The sequence below is a fragment of the Homalodisca vitripennis genome, chromosome X (genome assembly GCF_021130785.1).
Source record: "Homalodisca vitripennis isolate AUS2020 chromosome X, UT_GWSS_2.1, whole genome shotgun sequence".
Lineage (NCBI taxonomy): Eukaryota > Metazoa > Arthropoda > Insecta > Hemiptera > Cicadellidae > Homalodisca > Homalodisca vitripennis.
This window is the reverse complement of record NC_060215.1, coordinates 69,094,359-69,113,004: the sequence shown is the minus strand read 5'-3', so window position 1 is coordinate 69,113,004 and position 18,646 is coordinate 69,094,359. Positions and strand designations below refer to the sequence as shown.

At 31.0% G+C, this 18,646-nt stretch overlaps 1 protein-coding gene across 1 annotated transcript; it reads left to right on the top strand.

Annotated features, from left to right (window-relative positions):
• The first annotated feature begins 2,309 nt into the window (after positions 1–2,309).
• On the top strand, positions 2,310–16,683 carry LOC124369146. Its single transcript, XM_046826926.1, has 3 exons — positions 2,310–2,457; positions 11,849–11,985; positions 15,919–16,683. Exons 2-3 carry the CDS (start codon positions 11,865–11,867, stop codon positions 16,158–16,160), a joined length of 363 nt encoding a protein of 120 aa, XP_046682882.1. The 5' UTR covers positions 2,310–2,457; positions 11,849–11,864; the 3' UTR covers positions 16,161–16,683.
• Positions 16,684–18,646: the final 1,963 nt, after the last annotated feature.

Sequence of the window (18,646 nt, the reverse complement as noted above, 5' to 3'; positions counted from 1 at the left end):
CGTAATTTATAATGCGACAAGAAGGGGCGATAGTCGAGCTACTCGCTCACCCTTCCCCGGCCGGTAGTCGGTGGTAGTCGGGGCCTCCGGTCTGCTTACCGATTGAGTAACGAGTACCGGCCCGACTCGGCCCCGGTAACATCATTGCACAACTACCGGGAAGCACGGCACAGTACATACAGAAGGCTAATGAAAGCTACAAGTACAAGTAATCCGAACCGAACACATCCGTGGAGGACTGGTGACGTCATAACGGGACATCCCGGAGTACGGGGTCACACTATTGTCTGTGTAGGCCGCAGGCCCGCTGGAACAGTGGACTCGACCGTGTCGCTGAGCGGCCGCGGCGGCGGCGTGGCGTGGCGACAGTGGCGCGTTGACAGATGCAGCCTTGGCCTGTTAAATCGCCTGTAACCCGTCCCGTCGTCCCACTACCTACTCAGAGGACAGACATTGTTACAGAAGGTTCTCACTGATGACAAGCAACCAAATTGCACTAGTCATTGACTGTAGTATGATTGTAATAAAAACCGTGAAGTAATTATAAGATATTATCTTATTAAAACACACGCAACGATAAGAGCAAGTGGATGAATATCCAACTATTAAAAATTGCAATTACGCACTCCCACCACTTAGAGATTGATAACCTGTGAAGAAAGCCAATCGTTCAAGGTCAGCGTATAGAACGTTCGTTATGAAAAATAGCTGTATAGGACCTCTTTATTTAACTCAAATAGAAGTCAAAAATTCATTTACCTTGCGCGAACGTACTGAATATGACCATCAATAATGTGCCTGCCTCACTCACACAAACTATGATTGGAGTGTGAAATTCCAAATCAATCCAAAGAGACAAGATTAGAATGAAATATATTCCTGCACGCACTGTCAGTACAGTTGATTCTTCAATTTCTTTCGTACATTAGCTTCAAAAAAGTCTCTAAGCAACTGACTTTCTCGCTAGACTCTCTATCTCTTAATACTGGCTGACAGCAGAGTAATTGTATACTATTGTATGTAGTGTTGATTCATTACATCTTTAATCCTTATTTCATCATCAATAAAACATTCTGGTACATCTATAAAAACGCAACCCCAATCAAAAGGTTTTTATTTTAGTGTATTTCTTAATTTACCGCTTTTCTAAATTACCAGTAAAAAAACCATGAATTATTAGAATTCAATTATTTGAATAAAATTAATAAAATCTTACTTTTTTCTAATTGATTCTTGTTTTGGTTTTAAAAAGGCATATTACCCAGACTGTTTTTTCGTTTTCTCTTGAAATAAATTTGTTCAGAATAAAATTCTCTAAATCTTAATTCATAAACTGTATATTTTTATAAGTATTTTAGTAAATTTATTTAACTTAAAACATTTAAGAACTGAGTTTTTCCAACAGTTTTGGATTTAATACCACTTGGCTCAAAACTAAGAAACGCAGACTTTAAAATCAGAAATCGATAAATGACAACAATTTCTGATTGACAACCTGCGAAGAAAGCCAATCGTTCAAGGTCAGCGTATATGAAAAGTAGCTGTATAAGATAGCACAGTGTATCAATAACACATTCTGGTTCATCTATGTAAACGCAACCCCAATCACAGGGTTTTTATATTAGTGCCTTTCTAAATTACCAGTAAAAGCATACAATCTGTGAATTACTCGAATTCAATTATATAACCACTGATTTAAATTAAGCCAAGTTCTTTTCTTTCAATAAAATCTTTATTTTCTCTACTCGAGTCTTGTTTTGGTTTTAAAAGGGCATATTAACCAGACTGTATTTTGTTTTCTCTTGAAATAAATTTGTTCAGAATTAAATTCTCTAAATCTTAATTCATAAATTGTTTATTTTTGTAAGTATTTTAGTAAATTTATTTAAATTAAAAAATGTAAGAACTAAGTTTTTCCAACAGTTTTGGATTTAATACCATTTGACTCAAAACTAAGAAACGCAAACTGTAAAATCAGAAAACTATAAATGACAACAATTTCTTAGTCATTTTAGTATCGAGAACTTATGTTTAGATTCATTTCACTCTTAAAGCTAACATATATGCAGTATCATGTCTATCTTTAACTACGTGGTTTTAAAACTTTGTATACGCAATTTTTTCTTATTTTGAGCTTTTTGAACCGCCTCCTAATAACTTTATTTTCCCTCGTGAACACCATTAAAAAAAAAGCAAATAAAGCAGAAATTGGGACTAAGACTTATGCTACTGATAGCATGATAGCTATCAGATAGGCTACTACTGATAGTTAGATGAACAATCATGGTGGTGAACAACTTATGACCTGCACTCTATCACTGATAAGAAGTCTTGCTTTAACTTGCACAGTGAGGAAGCAGGCTGTGACGAGCTCAGTCTTGTAGTCCAAGGCAGTCAGTGTTCAGAGTTCAGTCAGCTAAAGCTGTCGGAGGATTCAGAAGTGAAGTGTTACAGTTTGTAAGTAATATATTATACTATAATAGTATATTATTTTTGTTCTAAAACCATTACATTTAGTTAACCAAATATAATTATTTCCACTAATCTAGATCATACTAAATATTTCTGCCAGTCGTCATGAGATAAGTTTGTTCATGAAAAGAAATGTATAACATTTATATGTATAACCCCTCTGCAGGGGTCTGAAATTTACGTTTCAAGTAACATAGTGTTAAAAATGTCCGCACTGAGTTATGAGAAGTAAATTTTCTCGATATCACTTAATAGACACTTCAATTACCTAATATATGAGAAAATTGAAACGTGTTCAGTTCTGTATTCTTGTTCTTACTTGAATGCGTGTTATATTTTTATTGAAGTATTGGTATAGTAGTTACAAAGCGCAATTCAGTTGGTACTGAGTGGTGATACTAATATGAAGTATGGAAAATTAAATGAATACAGTAGAATATAGAATCGTGTATGATCATTTATTCATTCCAGAACTTCATTTGTACTATTCCCCCATACGTAGTATAGGAGAAAATACAAGTAATAGTAACTCGAAATCAAATTTCGATAATCAGTGAAAATAACCACTTTGGAACCACTCCTCTCCCAGTCAAAAAGTGCCTTTTTGAAAATGTATATCCGAAAGTGTGTGTTTGTAAGTTAAAATTATTGCATAAAAATTGGTTGGGACCAAACGATTGGATTGATTGGGCCATATTTGACATGCGGGTGCAGTTAGTAGATACCTGGTATATTTAAAATTGTTTAAAGTCATCCTAAAAAACAAATGAAATAAATTATTTTACTATATTTGTTTTGCAGCTTTTGTTAAACTTTAACTTTAACTATTTAAATTACAATGTAGTAACTAATTATCAAATCAAATTACTCTTTATTTCATTAGGAACTTAACTAAATGACATAAACTGTAAACAAACTTCAATTACAGATAGATAACTTAAATCCATGATAGAGACCACGTTGATTGTCTTATGTTGATTACAGTAAATTTATTCGTTTAAATTATATATATATATATATATATATATATATATATATATATATATATATATATATATATTGAAGTTAAATTAGTCTATTGCCATTTATACAAATGAAGATATATATCTTCTAAATAAGGTTTCGTTTTAACATATTTATATATTGAATTTCAAGATATTTTAAAACCAAAATGTGTTAAAAAATAATTTCCAAAAACGATACTTTTAGACTCAAAAGTTCATTTTTATTCAAGTGTACCACTTTCGATTCATTTTTTATAGCCAATAAATAGTTAAAAATGAAAACCACTTCAGTATCATAGTTAAATGTAATAGCTTTGAAAATCTAATTTTGCTAATAAAATTACAAAAATAAAATACTCTTCATAGAAACCCAAATGACTCGACCTAGTGTTTTCAAAACTCACTGATAAGGTGAAAAACGGAGAATAAAAGCGTCAACTATCTAATAATAGAACTCTTTCACTGTATTCTGGCTCTTATTAAAAATTTATCGTATTCGTCGGTGCAGCAATACTACTACAACTATTTATATAGTACATTACTAGTGGTAGTAGCGAGTCGTTGTTGTTCAGGAAATAAACTCCTACTTTAATTACAATATAGTAATTAGTTATCAAATCAAATTACTCTCTATTTTTACCATATAATAAAATAATTACAATTATAATACTGAAAATACCGTCACATGGGCCGAGGCCTGTGCGTGACGGCTAGTTTTATCAACTAGAACTAGTAGTTAAAACTACTTTTAAACTAGTAGAGGTAATTTATTTGTTAGTTACAAAACTAGTTGATTTGCAACTCAGCCTAATTATGTTCTTTTAACTAATGTGTAAGTATATTTATTTGTGAGAGTGTATTTTATTAGCATTAGAAAAGTGTATTTAAATGATCGTAAAGGTTTAAGATTAACCGATGTAAAAAGAATTTACATTTTCAATTTTAGTTATTTTGATTCTTTTTCATTTTTTAGGAGACGTGTTTAAAGACCAAACTAGTTATACCGCCATGAAGTTATTTTGTAATGAGCGGCTTTAAAGTTGTGTAACGCCAAAAAATAGTTTGGTGAGAAAATTACAAATAACATATTCATATTATTTTGCGTATTACATAATTATATTATTTTTGTGGATGGTAGAAATAAAAACCTCAACCTTTTTGAAGAGTATAGACCTACTTTTGTACTTGTTTATGTGTATCAAAATGCTGATTTTGGGACCGTTTCCTAATGCAATCCAATTTAATATAAGGTCCTATGTATAGATTAATTTAAATTATATTGCAATTTGAGTCTGATATATTAATACCAAAGAATAGTAATTAATACTACTTCATCCTTCCTTCCCTCAATACAAGAGAAAGCTTCAAAAATCTAAAAAGTCGATTCCAGTGTGCAAATAACTATATACAAAAGAAATACTCCTGAAGGAGTACTCCTTGAAATTCTTGTCGCTACACAAATTATAGTTCAGGCCAAAAAACAAATTTGATATTTAACACCTTTGTGGGTTTGGGAAGAGGAAATGATCTCACTGTGTGTTAATTATTAAAACTTCCGTCTCCTATGCAACATGGTCGCGAAAACTGCCAATTTCCTTTATGTATGAATAAAAATTATTATTTTTGGTCTATTTAGTATCTTGCACTATTTAAAACTGGCTTTTGTGGTATTTTACCCTTCTTGTCCCAATAATAGAAAAGGTTTAAGAAAAATTAAAAAATAAAGTCAAGCGCATAACTACATGCAATATAGGAATATTGTATTATTGAAAAATGTTTTCTTCTCATAGAGTTTAGGGTAAAGATAACCATATTAGTGATAATGCAAGACAAATTTAGTATTTTTACTACTAAGTTAAATAAAGTACTACTAAATTTAGTATTTTCCTCGGTTGATCGATGTGTTGTAGGGCTCATTTACTGGTTAAAACTAAATATTATTTATTATTTTAGTATAACACTCTGTAAAATGGTGGTGGAGGAGGATTTAAGATGACCAGCCTCTTGTGTATGGTTGTCAACATTTGTTTTATTAAAATCTTTCAGTTGTTACGTTTTAATGTCCAATACACATTTTCTAATTTAAAAAATTATATATATGCACATTTTTAATGAAGTGTGAAAAACCGGATCAAGTACGAGTTCAATTATTCTTAAACTACGGAAATACTTTTACGAAACAAGACATAATTCAGAGGCATATTCAGAATTGTGTAACAGTAGAAAACGAACAAACTTCCACTTCTTGTTTAATAATATACTATATGAAACTAAATTCTTCTCACATCCTTATGTAAGAATATTTTTGTTTTCCTTACAAATATGTAATTTATTTCTAGGGGTAATCAATATGAAACAGTAAAAAGTAATTTATTCTTTTGATATTTTATACTAATCATAAATGTCTAATGATATTATTAGAAACATTTTCGTCAATATATGGGTGAGTAAACATTATATAATCTTAAAATAATTTTATTTTGGGATCTGGACAAGCACATTGAAGTGTTCTGAAAATCTTACCTGACAATCAAGATATAAAACGTTAAAATTGTAGAAAGTCCGTGTTTGGGTCACCTCCGCTCTGGACTATGCTGTCCATCCTTCAACAACATGAAATGAAACGTAAATAGTAAATATACCTTGATATACATTGAATGGCTGGGCTTTAGAGAAGCATATAACTTGTAGGGCTGGAAAAATTGTTGTGTCTATCTGTCAGCACAATATCTCGAAAATGAACTAACTTATAGAGTTGAAATTGTGCACGAAGCTTATTTTATATATGAGGAACACTGAATTAGTTGATGGTACATGTAACTCAATGGGACTTCACTGAGCGTAAGCGAATATTTTTAGGTATTTTGATGACAACGAGAAAATATCAGAATATGAGTAAATAAATTTGTAAAAACTTAATATACCCATAAGAAATTCAAACATGTGACATATTAACACATCTAACCTAACTATCCCAACACATACACCATTTTAAAGTAACTTTATGTGTAGACCTTTATTACTTAAACACTGATATGAAACCAAATTTAGTGAAAAAAATGTGAGTGTATTTTCTAGCAATGTATGTCAAGAAAGATTCATATGTAGACTTGAAATTTTGCGTGGAACTTCATTTCTACAAGAATGGGTTCTATGATGCGTAGTTTTCGGGTCAACTTTTCCGTATGATTGTCTGCCTGTCTGTCTATCTGTCCGCAGGACATATCAAGAATAAGCTATAGATTTGAAATTTTGCTTGCTACCTCAACTAAGCTTGTTACAATACGTGGCGTGGCGCATTTCTACCTTATTTAGAAAATATGTTGAGAGTAAAACAGATAGCGAACCAATTTCAAAATAAAACCCTATTCTAATAAATGGATCTTGTGACTACAGTTTAAAATGTTTTTGAGTAGTAAAACTGTGCTTGTAGCTTCGTAGTTATCTATTAATCAACACAATCCATTCTTGCCTTTGATTTCTTGCCAACCAGTATGTTTTAGCATATTCAGTGTAGTAGGCTGCCATAAAGATATTATAAAACTTTGATTTAGCAGGCTACGCGGTTTTTATCAACGTTGGTATGTGTGTTTGGAATCTAACAGTGACCTTATACACTATTGAAAGCTCATGAAAACGTAAAACATGTTGATAAATTGACGCTTTAAATAGTATGTCACATTTTGAAAAAGACAGTGTAGTTAAACGTTTACCATCTAGATGTATACATCTATTTTCTTTATAATAAATGTTCTAAAAATATTATGCTGATTATTCCAAAAGTGTGTAAATCCAAACTATGTATGGCTTCTTTAGCCATAGCAAAAGGCTGTTACCTCTTAATAAGATATTTTTGTCAGCAGTGTCAGCAATGTCAATAACTATATTACTTTTAATCTAAACACTTTATAGCATGGAGGCTCACCATTAAACTGGGCTGCTGAAATATATTGTTTTCATAGTAACTAAGTAAAGATAACACAGGAAATACTGTACATCCAAAAAGTATCTCCTGATATTTTTTCCATCATAGAAATTTAGCATAACATTTAGAAAACACGTCCTAGAAAAATGTAAAAGTTTGTGACCCCAAAAGCCAATTATCAAAAATCTTAATTTTCTAGATATAGAAGTTATATTTTCTAGATAGTTAACGTTCTAAGTATTCTATACAAATTCTTGAATAATAAACATGTGGGTTTTACGACTATGCAAAAGCTGGTAAGTGCTGATATCTTCCTCATGTGTGAATTGTACAGAGATGTAGAATATACTTCGTGGTTTTGGAACCACCTAGGCACTGCTACGATTTGCATTCTGTACTTCTGTACCAGCAGATTTGGCGTTTAGCAGTTACATGATGAGATACAGCAAGTTTTGGATGGATAACAGTGAGGTTACTGCTAAATTTGTACTAACTAGAGTGTTGTAATTTAGTGATATGATTAGGTAATATAATTCGTGCCGTTGGACACGTCATACAGGGCAGCGACTTCAACACTTGAGAGGTTTACTGATATACCTCTATCAGATATTTGAAATTACATTTTTACTATAAAAAAGTAATACTTTTGTATAAAAAAACTAAGCATTTTAAAACGGCTGTAGCAACTTTCATTAAATTATACCATTTATGCCTAACTCATTGATTTAAAAAAATGCATAAAGTCTTCATTAAAATTCATGAATTAATTCGTATAAAAGTTAAAGTAAAAACTATTAGAACCCTGTTATCCTGTTATCGCTGCGTCATTGTCAGGTCGTGACACTTCAATTATCGTAATGTCCAGGTCACGTTTTAACAAACGTCAAGACGGTCACGTTCATGTCGTGTCGTGCGTTTAATATAAGCTGTGTTTTACAGTATCTTTGTTTGTAATTTTTTAATCCTAATGTTAATCAGATGCCAATAATTTTGATTTTATATTTTAGTTCAATACTCGATTAGACATTTATGTACTGTAGTTACAAAGTACTTAGACTCCTACAGCCTCCCAAATCATTAATTTACGAATAACGAGGTCTTCTAACAATCCATTAGTTTAAATACTTTAAATGCCTATAATATTAGTTCGACATCTCTGGAAAGAAGAAGGAAGTGGCGTTGCTAAAAAAATAAAAACACACGGCAAAAAGCATAGATGACAATACAGAATCAACGATTGCTGAGGCAATAAAACTAAGAACAAATAAAATTCACGTGCCAAAGTTGTCGTAGCACTTTTATCGGGACTGCAAACGAACACAACTTAACAACGGCAATCGGGAATAAACAAAGGAAGCACCGCGGCTGTTTTTTCAGCAAAATAATAATTGTAAAGAATTTCCTGAACTTGAAGTCATTTACTTTCTCCAGCTAAATAAAAATATTGAATCATGGGTAGTATGAAACTATACGGTTGGACACATTGAGGCCGTTGCCGAGCTTGGCAGTTCGATGCTCACTCAGAAAAATATCTATTATGTAAAACAAGAGACTTTGTGGTATATTTTTGAGCTATCAATTTATGTTTTAGCAATATACTTATTTGCAGTAATGTTAAAAATTACATACATCACGTAACCTTTTCTTATAACATTGGATCACGAAGTTGTTGACTTTTATCTGTTAAATTTCGTCATCTGTCCCGAAAACTTAGGATACTTAGCATTGATGGTGACGAACTAAAATATCCAACGATATCTACTGTCACTTAACAAATCACAATTCTGAAAATGACGAATTCTTGGCAGAGTTAAAAAAATGTAAACTCACCTAACCGCAAGTTTCTAAAAAAGTATGTGTTTAGGAGGCAGATACCGGAATCTAAATCTTGTATTTATATACTAAAAAAAGAAATAAAAACAATCATTATTAATTATTATTGTATAAATTACTTGGATATATACTGACCACTTTTACAAGTAAGTTTATAATTTTTAAATAATGAAACACTAATGACATACAAGCTAGTATGAGTTATGAGTCCATTATAGTTGAAAATAATGCCTACTGCGGAGTATTTTAGTATATCAAAGCATTTAATGAAATAAAAACCAATTTAAGATTTACTAAAACATAATGCAACAAATATACAACAAAATGCAGTTTCGTAAGTTAATAACTAACTCAAAATTGAATTAAAATTATAACCAAGACATAACTCTCTAATCACGGAGAGTCCAGTTATGACCGGTCGTGGCCTAGTGACAGGCCCGGTTTACCTGTACAAGCGGACAACTGCAGCTGTAATTCAGCTGCTTGACTTTTTACATTCTTGGAAAACGTTACATCACTCATGTGACCGATGGATCGTTTATAATAAGCCCCTGAATAAATACCAACCTCTTCCATCATGTCAGGAGTTATACTTTTGTTTTTTGGAAAAAGCAAGGTGAACATGACTGGCTGTGAACTCAATTCTGGCAGGGCTAAATTCTGGGAATCCGTAACATGGGCGTCGTCAGAAAATTTTGTAGGGGTAGGGAGCAAGCAGTAACGTTCATCTGATGAGTTACAAACTACGTTATAACTACATTGTAACTTAATTTGACTCAGAAGGGGTTACATATTTATTATAATTAATCAAAATTAAAATAAAATACCTGGCCCTCCGACACTGGCTGCCATGCACTTCAAAGATGTGGAGTTCACGTCTGAATGAGCTAAGAAACCCCAGTAAAACAGCTTTCAGTGTTTACGTTTCAGAATTTTATATAATACATATAATATATAATACATCATTTAGTACGGTTATTTTTCTAATTAAAATTTTCAGGATTTAACGGACACAAAACAAAAATTGACCGTGACTTATATCAACTAAGAAATTGTGTGCTAAAAATAGAAAGTCAAAGTTACGTACCAGTCATTTTATTGTGTATCAGTTTACTTAACCAAAAATATCACTCTTCTATTTTCTGTGGCTTGTAGACTTATAGAGTTCTCGAAAAACTCTCCATTATTGTTTTTTACAGAATTTCTATGTGCGGGCATCAGTGAAAGATCACTAAGTCTGTTGCTCCCAATCTTGATAAGGATATTCAAAATATTGAAAAAAACCACATTTTAACCCCGGTTTATTTTAAGCTACTAATATTTGTTATTTGAATGGTTTATATGTGCATAATTCTATTTGCAGTCTAAATCACTTCAAGTTAATTTTTAAATAAGGTACACATTTTCTAAACAATAAAAACTGTTTAACATTAAATAAAATAAGTAAAGAACTTTATCTAAACTATGTTTATAGTTATTGTTAAATTAGCAGTACCTAAATGCTGACATTTTTGTGGCCATTACTCTAAACTGCTGTACAAAACTTACAAAAGTTTATAATTGAAAGCTTCAATGACACCATTAAAAATGCACCTAACATAATGTTATGTCTTTTAACAGTAAACCTATCTTAACTTGAATGATATTGACTTAACAGTTCTCATTACAAAATCCAACCATTTTTTTATACTATATACAAATATGTAGGCTGAAATGAACACAATAGAATATAAAATATATATAAGTTACCTGGAAGATTGTTCATTTGAAGATGTTATAGGTGGCAGTCAAATCACCATTTGAATAGCAACACTGGGGAAACAGATCAAAAGGTTGTACTAATTAGTTTAGTAGCCCATTTTGCATGAACTGCCAGTAAGACAAGTCTCCTTTGTCCAAAGAACATACCACAAGCACCTTCAGTATTAAAGTTGTTTAAAATTATTCTCTATAAGATTTAGATTATATCTAATCCAATGAGTTTCAACTCATTGTCATGAACTTAATTGTTATTTCAATTTTAACCATTTTAAGTTTGAACATTTTCATTTTTAAATCGTTACAAACATTTTTGAACATATTTAAAGTTTGTTAATCAATCATAATTATGAAATTGTAGCTTGTAGTACTGTTGTACTGCTTGAACATTTTAAACTAAAGTCACAGTTGCTATCCATTTCTTAGAGTAGAAATTTTATTCTGGAACCGGTCCACTATAACTGGATAATAGGATAGCTATCACTTTTGCATGCTTTGTTCAATACAGATAACAGTTTAAATAATACAAAATGTAAAACAAATGTGTTATAACTGTTTACTGTATCGCAGAAATTAATCACAGGAACTTCATCAAATTGTGAAATTTTTAAACATTACATGGAATATAGTAAAATTAATGTGTATTTTGGGGGAATTTGAATTTATACTTATTTAAAAACAGTATGTAAAATGTACAGAAAATTAAATTTTACTCTACTATTGTAGTTTTTATTCTAAAACCTCCTTTTAGTATTTGTTGAAACTCTTGTTTTATGTATTAACCATTTAATTCCAGTCCCTTGTTTCAAATAAAAAGTTGCTTTTATACATCACTTCACCTTTTGTTGTTTTTCAGGATTCCAAATTAAAAAATGCCAGTAAAATCGTGTGTTGGAGGAAGCTGTCCTGAGAAAAAACCACTGAATTCAAAGAAAACTACATCAAAGAAAACATCAAAAGTCAGTAAGACAAAAAAGAAATCTTCTCGTAAAGGTAATGCTGTTATTATATATTGGTTATAAATCTTAGGAGCTATGCTTGACTCGTATTTATTTAGAAGTAAGATTAGTAATAAAAATGAAATACTAATAGTTTTTAGAGCAACTCCATAATGGTCCAATAAGACAACTTGTGGAGCTATACCAGAATACTGTTAATGTAGCGTACTAGACCACTTATCATGATATGTGTATATATATATGTATATTTATTAATTTCCTCCTTTTAAAAAGTACATTGGACAGAAAGTATTATTTTTGTTGCCTTCATTGTCTAAAAACACATTATTGTGGTAACATAACATTGTCATGGTAGCAATTATTATTTTTATTGGTTTTAAAAACCTTTAATATAAAGCTTAATACTCTGGAAAGGTACCTTTAGAAAAACCGTACGTTCATTTTCAATCATGTTGATAATTTCTATCCATCATTATAGTCTCCACGGGTCTACATGTATTCTTTCCTAAAACTAGACTTCAATTTTTTTAACTTGAGAAATAATACTTTTAAAGGAATGTGATTATGTGTATTTTTATCAACACAAAAAGACATATTTCTACTTTTTAAAGTCAAAATTGTCCGTCTGTCCTCATGAGTCCCTGGACTGTGTGAGAACTTATTAAACAGAATAAGGGAAAAAGGCAATAGAGTACAACATTGATGATACTGGATATAAAGTGTTACAGTCACAGATAGTATCTGAAACTGTGCTATCTCTAACTCAGATTCAAAGTCCGATGTTTTAGACCACTCATCCACTGGCTTACCTAATGTAGTCATTGTGCTGATAGTGATTCTGTAATGTTGTGATAACCAAATGTAACAGTGTGATCAATTATTAAAAAATTGTATATAACAGTATGATTATGATACCAAGGCAAGTGTAAGAATGTGATTGGTTATTTATAATTCAGATTTAGATTGAAACAGTGATTGTAAGAGGTTAAGTGTAATAAAAGAGTTAGTGGTACTCTCTTCTGATTGCATTAAAGAAAATGTGGCAAAAATTGTATATAAAAGTTAGTGGTCTTTTATAGTTCTAGATGTGAGTTTTCCCCGCAAAGCAAGTTCAAAAGTTTGATGAAAAAAAAACACTAATAAACATGAGTATAAGAGTGAAATTTTAGAATCAGGAGTGTTTTCACTTCACTTCATTGGTGTGTAACAAGTTCCCAAGCACTTGGGCCTGCTTCACAGGGCCGGATTTAAGCATTTGTGATACAGGCGCGCACATAGGGGCCCACACAATTACAATTACAAAATAATGTCACTGGTTATGTTTTATTAATGTGGATAGTATGTTGTACATACATACTTGATTAATAAGACCATGATTGTGAATGTATAACGCTAGGGTATGGTGACACTGGGAGCAGAGCAGCGGATAAACAAAATTAGTGAATATTTACAAAACCCTAGAATCAACATAAACAAAGCTGCATCATTGTTGAAACTTTCAGAAGCCTGGTTCAAGGTAAACGGGAAAGTACCTTGTACTTTCTTACCAATGTACATTAAATTGTTTAGTTACTTTTGTGACTTATCTTTACCTAAATATAACCTAAAATAACCTGAGTTATAAATTAGCAATATTAAAGTTGCTAATGTCTTAAATTTACAAACATTGTGTTATAACTGACAAAGCATTAATATGTTCAGGCCAGACAATACAGAATATGTAGCGCAAAGTCCCTTAAAAATCATCATTTTGCACCTAATTTTTTGGAGGGCCCCCGAATCCCCCTTTCATTGGGGGTATTCCATACCTCTCAAACCACAAGCCCAGGGCCCGCACCTCAGGTGGAGGCTAAGGGCCTGTCTGTATTTTATAAATCTAGCTCTGCTGCTTCATCAGGAATAATGTTTTTACTCCACTTCAGACTTTAGTATTGGATAAAGGCGAACTTAGGAAAGTGAGGATTCTCCTGGATACTTTCACCACTTTTGTCTGATATCATTCCAAATTACACCTACTAATGTATCCATCCAAGTTCAGTTCCAGCACTGAATCCATATAAAATCCTCATATTAATTTAAATTAATTTCATTCAATTCTCATAATCCAAATGTGTAATAAACTTATAGTTTTCCTTCTGTTTTGTATTAGTGTATTAGCAGTAAAGCAATTATCAGTACTATTTAGATGATTTTAAGCAATGGATGATGACTGGATGCAGCTAAAGTGTGTCTTTATTACGGTGGTATCATTAACGCAGCTAAGACATCTCTGATATATTATAATTGAGGTTATTTATGATGATTTAAAACTAAAGACATTAAAATGCAATATTCTGAGACACTCCACAAATAAAAGGAAATTGCTTAGAAATAACTCAGTCAATTACAATGTATTGAGAACCATGTTTAAGAATGATTAAAAACAATTTAACTCCTTACAATTTGGTAGTTAATCAATTTCTTTGGTTAGAAGGTATTTAATAACCTTGACACATGCAAGATCAAAGGCATTAATAAGGTTTACTACAGCATTGACCGTTCCTCGTAAACAGGCAGTATATGATTAACCAGGGCATTGATGATTGTAAATATCTCTCTAAATCCAAACCTCTACATAACAGTTTTACTATTAAATAGGATGGTAATCTAAATTTTAACAATAATTGATTCTATCATTTTTAGAAAAAAAAGGACAAATGCAATCCTTCTTAGTTCAATTCATTCCTAATTTTTGTATTGGATGAATCTCAGTTATTTTTAGGATACCGGGGGAAATGTCCTGACTGGGACACTGGTTAATCAATATTGCTGAAGGATGAGTATATGCTCTATTGCATTACTATTTGAATTTTTAACCTTTTGGACAACATGTTTTACCAGCGAAAACACACTTTTTTCTTATATAAATTTAGACCTAAAAACCACATCAAGATCTGATTCTTCTTAGTGATTTATTGAATTTCGTTATAAGTTACTGATGTTATATGTAATTGTAGGTCCCCAAAGTCGTGCAGTTGTTCGTTTTGATTAGTTGTTCTCTCCGTTCAGTCGGTCATCTTGTTCAGTAGTTCATTTCGTTCACTGCTGACCGATTAAGAATAAAACTGTAACTGTGTACTCAATGGGGGAGTAGGGAGCCATAGGTATTATGAAAAGTGATGGGAACTAATTCAGTTAGACGTCTAAAATATGTTGTTACAGTATTTATAAAAATTTATTATTTTCAAATGAGCAATGTGTCTGATTTTTAGTAATTTATTTCAAATATTTGTAAGGAACAATCTAGTAACTAGTAACTTGGAGTTACATTTTTTTAATCAGTTTTGATTGATATATTTACATTTACTAGATTCCGGAAACAATACATTTATTGTTATATCTATACATTCACAGTAAGAGTTTCTTCCTCTATTCGTTCACTTGTTTGCAAGCAGTTCTTTCCTTTATTCACTCAGTCACTCTGTTCATTTTGTTCGGTGCACTGACTATGTCAAATAAATGTGTCACTGCAGTGAAGAAGACCGACTGAGCCAGATCAGTCAGATCATTCGAACGTCACACCACTAATTCATCCATACAAAGAACTAATCCTACAACATGAAACCTAACCTGGTTTGTGATCTACTCCTAACCTAGTTCATGAACTACTTCTAACCTAATTCCCGAACCAGTCCTATAAACAGAACTATATTAACTTTATAATTTGAAGACAAATAGAACAAATACAAAACAAAGTTTATAGGATCTACTTAGCTGGAATTCCAATAAAGATTTTAGATAAACTAAGTTTATAAAAAATTAATTATTGTCAAACCATAATAATGTTCTAATTTCTCCATGAGGAATTTATGACACATCAATCTAATAAAAAGTGTTCAATAGATTGAGTGTTTTGATGTATTTAAGTAAATTTATTTACTTTTTTCATCAGTGCCTTCCTGATTATTATTGCCAACGGTTGTTTCAGATGACTCAAGTGACTGCTCCTGCTCAGATTGCAATTCTTATAGCAGCTCCTCAGACTGCTGTTATGATAGTGAGTCCAGCTTCACTTCTGTCTCCTCTTCTGATTGCCCTGCACCTACCAAGAAGTCTAAAGCCAAATCTAACACCAAGTCTGCTAATTCCAAAAAAGCACCCAAAAATGAAAAGGCTGTGGCAAAACCCGCTAAGAAGACTTCTTCGAAAAAACCTAGTTGTTCAAAATGAATTCACTGAAAGTTAAAGCTGTATAAATAGTGTTTTAAGTTTTAATGATAACCGTTTTATTTATTGATATAACATTGTTGTAATATTGTGTTTTGTGTGGAACTTAGTGTGATGAATTAAGTACTATGGCATTCAATCGTAGAGTCTGTTTGTTGAATTAAAGAACTTGTTTTGTTAAGTTAAAAACTTTTTTAGATTAATATTTTGCTGTTAAATAATAGGTAATCATACAGAATATTGTAAATTGATGTGAATAGTTTTTACTTCTATTTATAACTTTTTACTTTGTTACAACTTTAACAGCAACATATTTAGGTTTTCTCAATAGTGATCATCTCATGGAATTTTTACAGCAAAGTTTTTACTGAGAATGCAATGAAACCTGATGTATGTACTTGATCAAATTTAGGAGGAACAGAAAGTAATACCAGTTACACACAATTTGTTCTTTAGAGTTGATAAATAATGGTATTGAACAATGTAATTTTATTATTGGTGATTTATTTAATAAATAGTTATTTTATATTGTTGTTGTCATATCCTAAACACATAATTAAATGTTTAATAAAATATAATAAATACATTTTACCCCATCAGTTAAATATACTGGGTGTAATTTTTTATCATATGCCACCACAACTGTTCAATAAAATTCCGATTGGTGGTATAAAAAATGAAGTTTAACTACTAAGCACTTTAAACTTAGAAATTAATTTTTTTAAACCACAAGAACTATATGTATAGAAGATTAAATAATTCATAAATATAGTTTTTTATTGCATTCCAGAATAGCTTGATATAGTTATTACATATAGCTATGACTAAACTGGAACAATTGAATTGAGTCTCCATAATATGATGGTTGTCTCAAGATGCTATAATGTCCATTGTCTCCAGGATATGTATGTGTGTTTTTTTGTTTCAATCATCTGTTTCTTTTTTTACAGGGCATACATGAATTTCTTTGTAAATATTGTTTGTGCTAGTACACTGATGGCAAAGGACTAGTTGTGACTAGTCACTACTTTTTCCTCTCTTGTGAAAGTATTACAGTTTTAGTGTAATACTTGAGCTATACAACAAAACTCTACTTACAAATTGTACTAGCAAGTGATATATGTTTTGTTAGAAATGACTGGGTTTTCGTTATTATTCAATACTTTATGTTTGAACATGGTCATTGCTGCCAGTTGAGCCGATACAAAAATTGTATTATAAAAAAAATTACTTGCTTTTTGTAAACATTATTTTGTATTGTTTTGGATAAACACCATTTTGGCATACTTTGTATATGTTGGATTGCTTCTTAAAAATTTTTTCTTTAAATCTTCTACAAGTCTTTACTTTAGAAAGAAATTTCATTTTTACTCATCTTTTATGGTTTTTAATGCAAAAAATACTAATTTTAAATAAAAAAAGACAATTAAACTATACATATATATTCTCTGTCATTACAGAAACAAAGAAAATGTATAATAATGTATCTTTAGTTGAATTATTAAAATTGAACTAACACTATCGATAAAGTGCATAAAGGGCAAGAGTTTAAAAGCATAAAGTGCCAGTACAGAATTTTAAACTGCCAGGTCTGTTAAATAGTTATCTTTAAGGGTACAACAGATGTGTCAAAAAAGTAAAAACTCATTTGTAACTATAAATATTTTATTACTTACTTCTCAACCAACTATAATAATATATATATACATTTATCATACATTGTATACATTTTTAAAAAAATATTAAACTTATTCGTTTGTTATACAAACTAATAGTTGTGAATAAATAATATACGTAACATGAGCTTCGACACCTCAGTTGTTTATAATACAATAATTTATATTTAACAAGCAAGATTAGAGATAACACATTTTACAAAATATACTTTTACAAACCAGTGAAATAATTCATGCAATATTAGTTTCATGCCCAATGTTAATTTGGATACTGAATATTAAATATATTTTATTTATTTCATATTATGTTGTCTTAAATTTGTATTACAAGGTTGATAATGAAATTTCCCACACAAGTAACTGTATTATAAAATTATTACACGAGTTTAGACTATGTGCCTTGGCAACCAACAATGTGATCACAAAATCTCATTTAAATTGTTCCTGTAAAATTTTATGTGCTCAAATAAAATAAAGGAGATAAAATAAATATAAGATGAAATAAAAGTGAAAGATGAAGCCTGATCGGATAAGGATGACACATAATTTACTTTTGAATTATGAACTATATAGAAAAATGGAAATGTATAGGCCACATAAGGCAATGGTTGAGGAAATTACCAAAGTTCACAGTGATGGCTACTTCCGCTTCCTTTAATAATATATCTGAGAACAACAAACAAATGCAGAGATTCAATATACGGGAGGGATTGCCCGTGTTCAATGAGCTCAACGAGTTCTGTCAGCTATCAGCAAGGTGACGTATCGCAGCTGCAGTAAAACTGAATAAACAGATTTCAGATATCTGAGTCA

What these genes read in the sequence shown, in the direction of transcription:
- LOC124369146 (XM_046826926.1), top strand. Translation starts at nt 11,865, where the DNA reads ATGCCAGTAAAATCGTGTGTTGGAGGAAGCTGTCCTGAGAAAAAACCA. An exon ending in AAAGAAATCTTCTCGTAAAG is followed by an intron (nt 11,986 to 15,918) that starts GTAATGCTGTTA and finishes CGGTTGTTTCAG; the next exon opens with ATGACTCAAGTGACTGCTCC.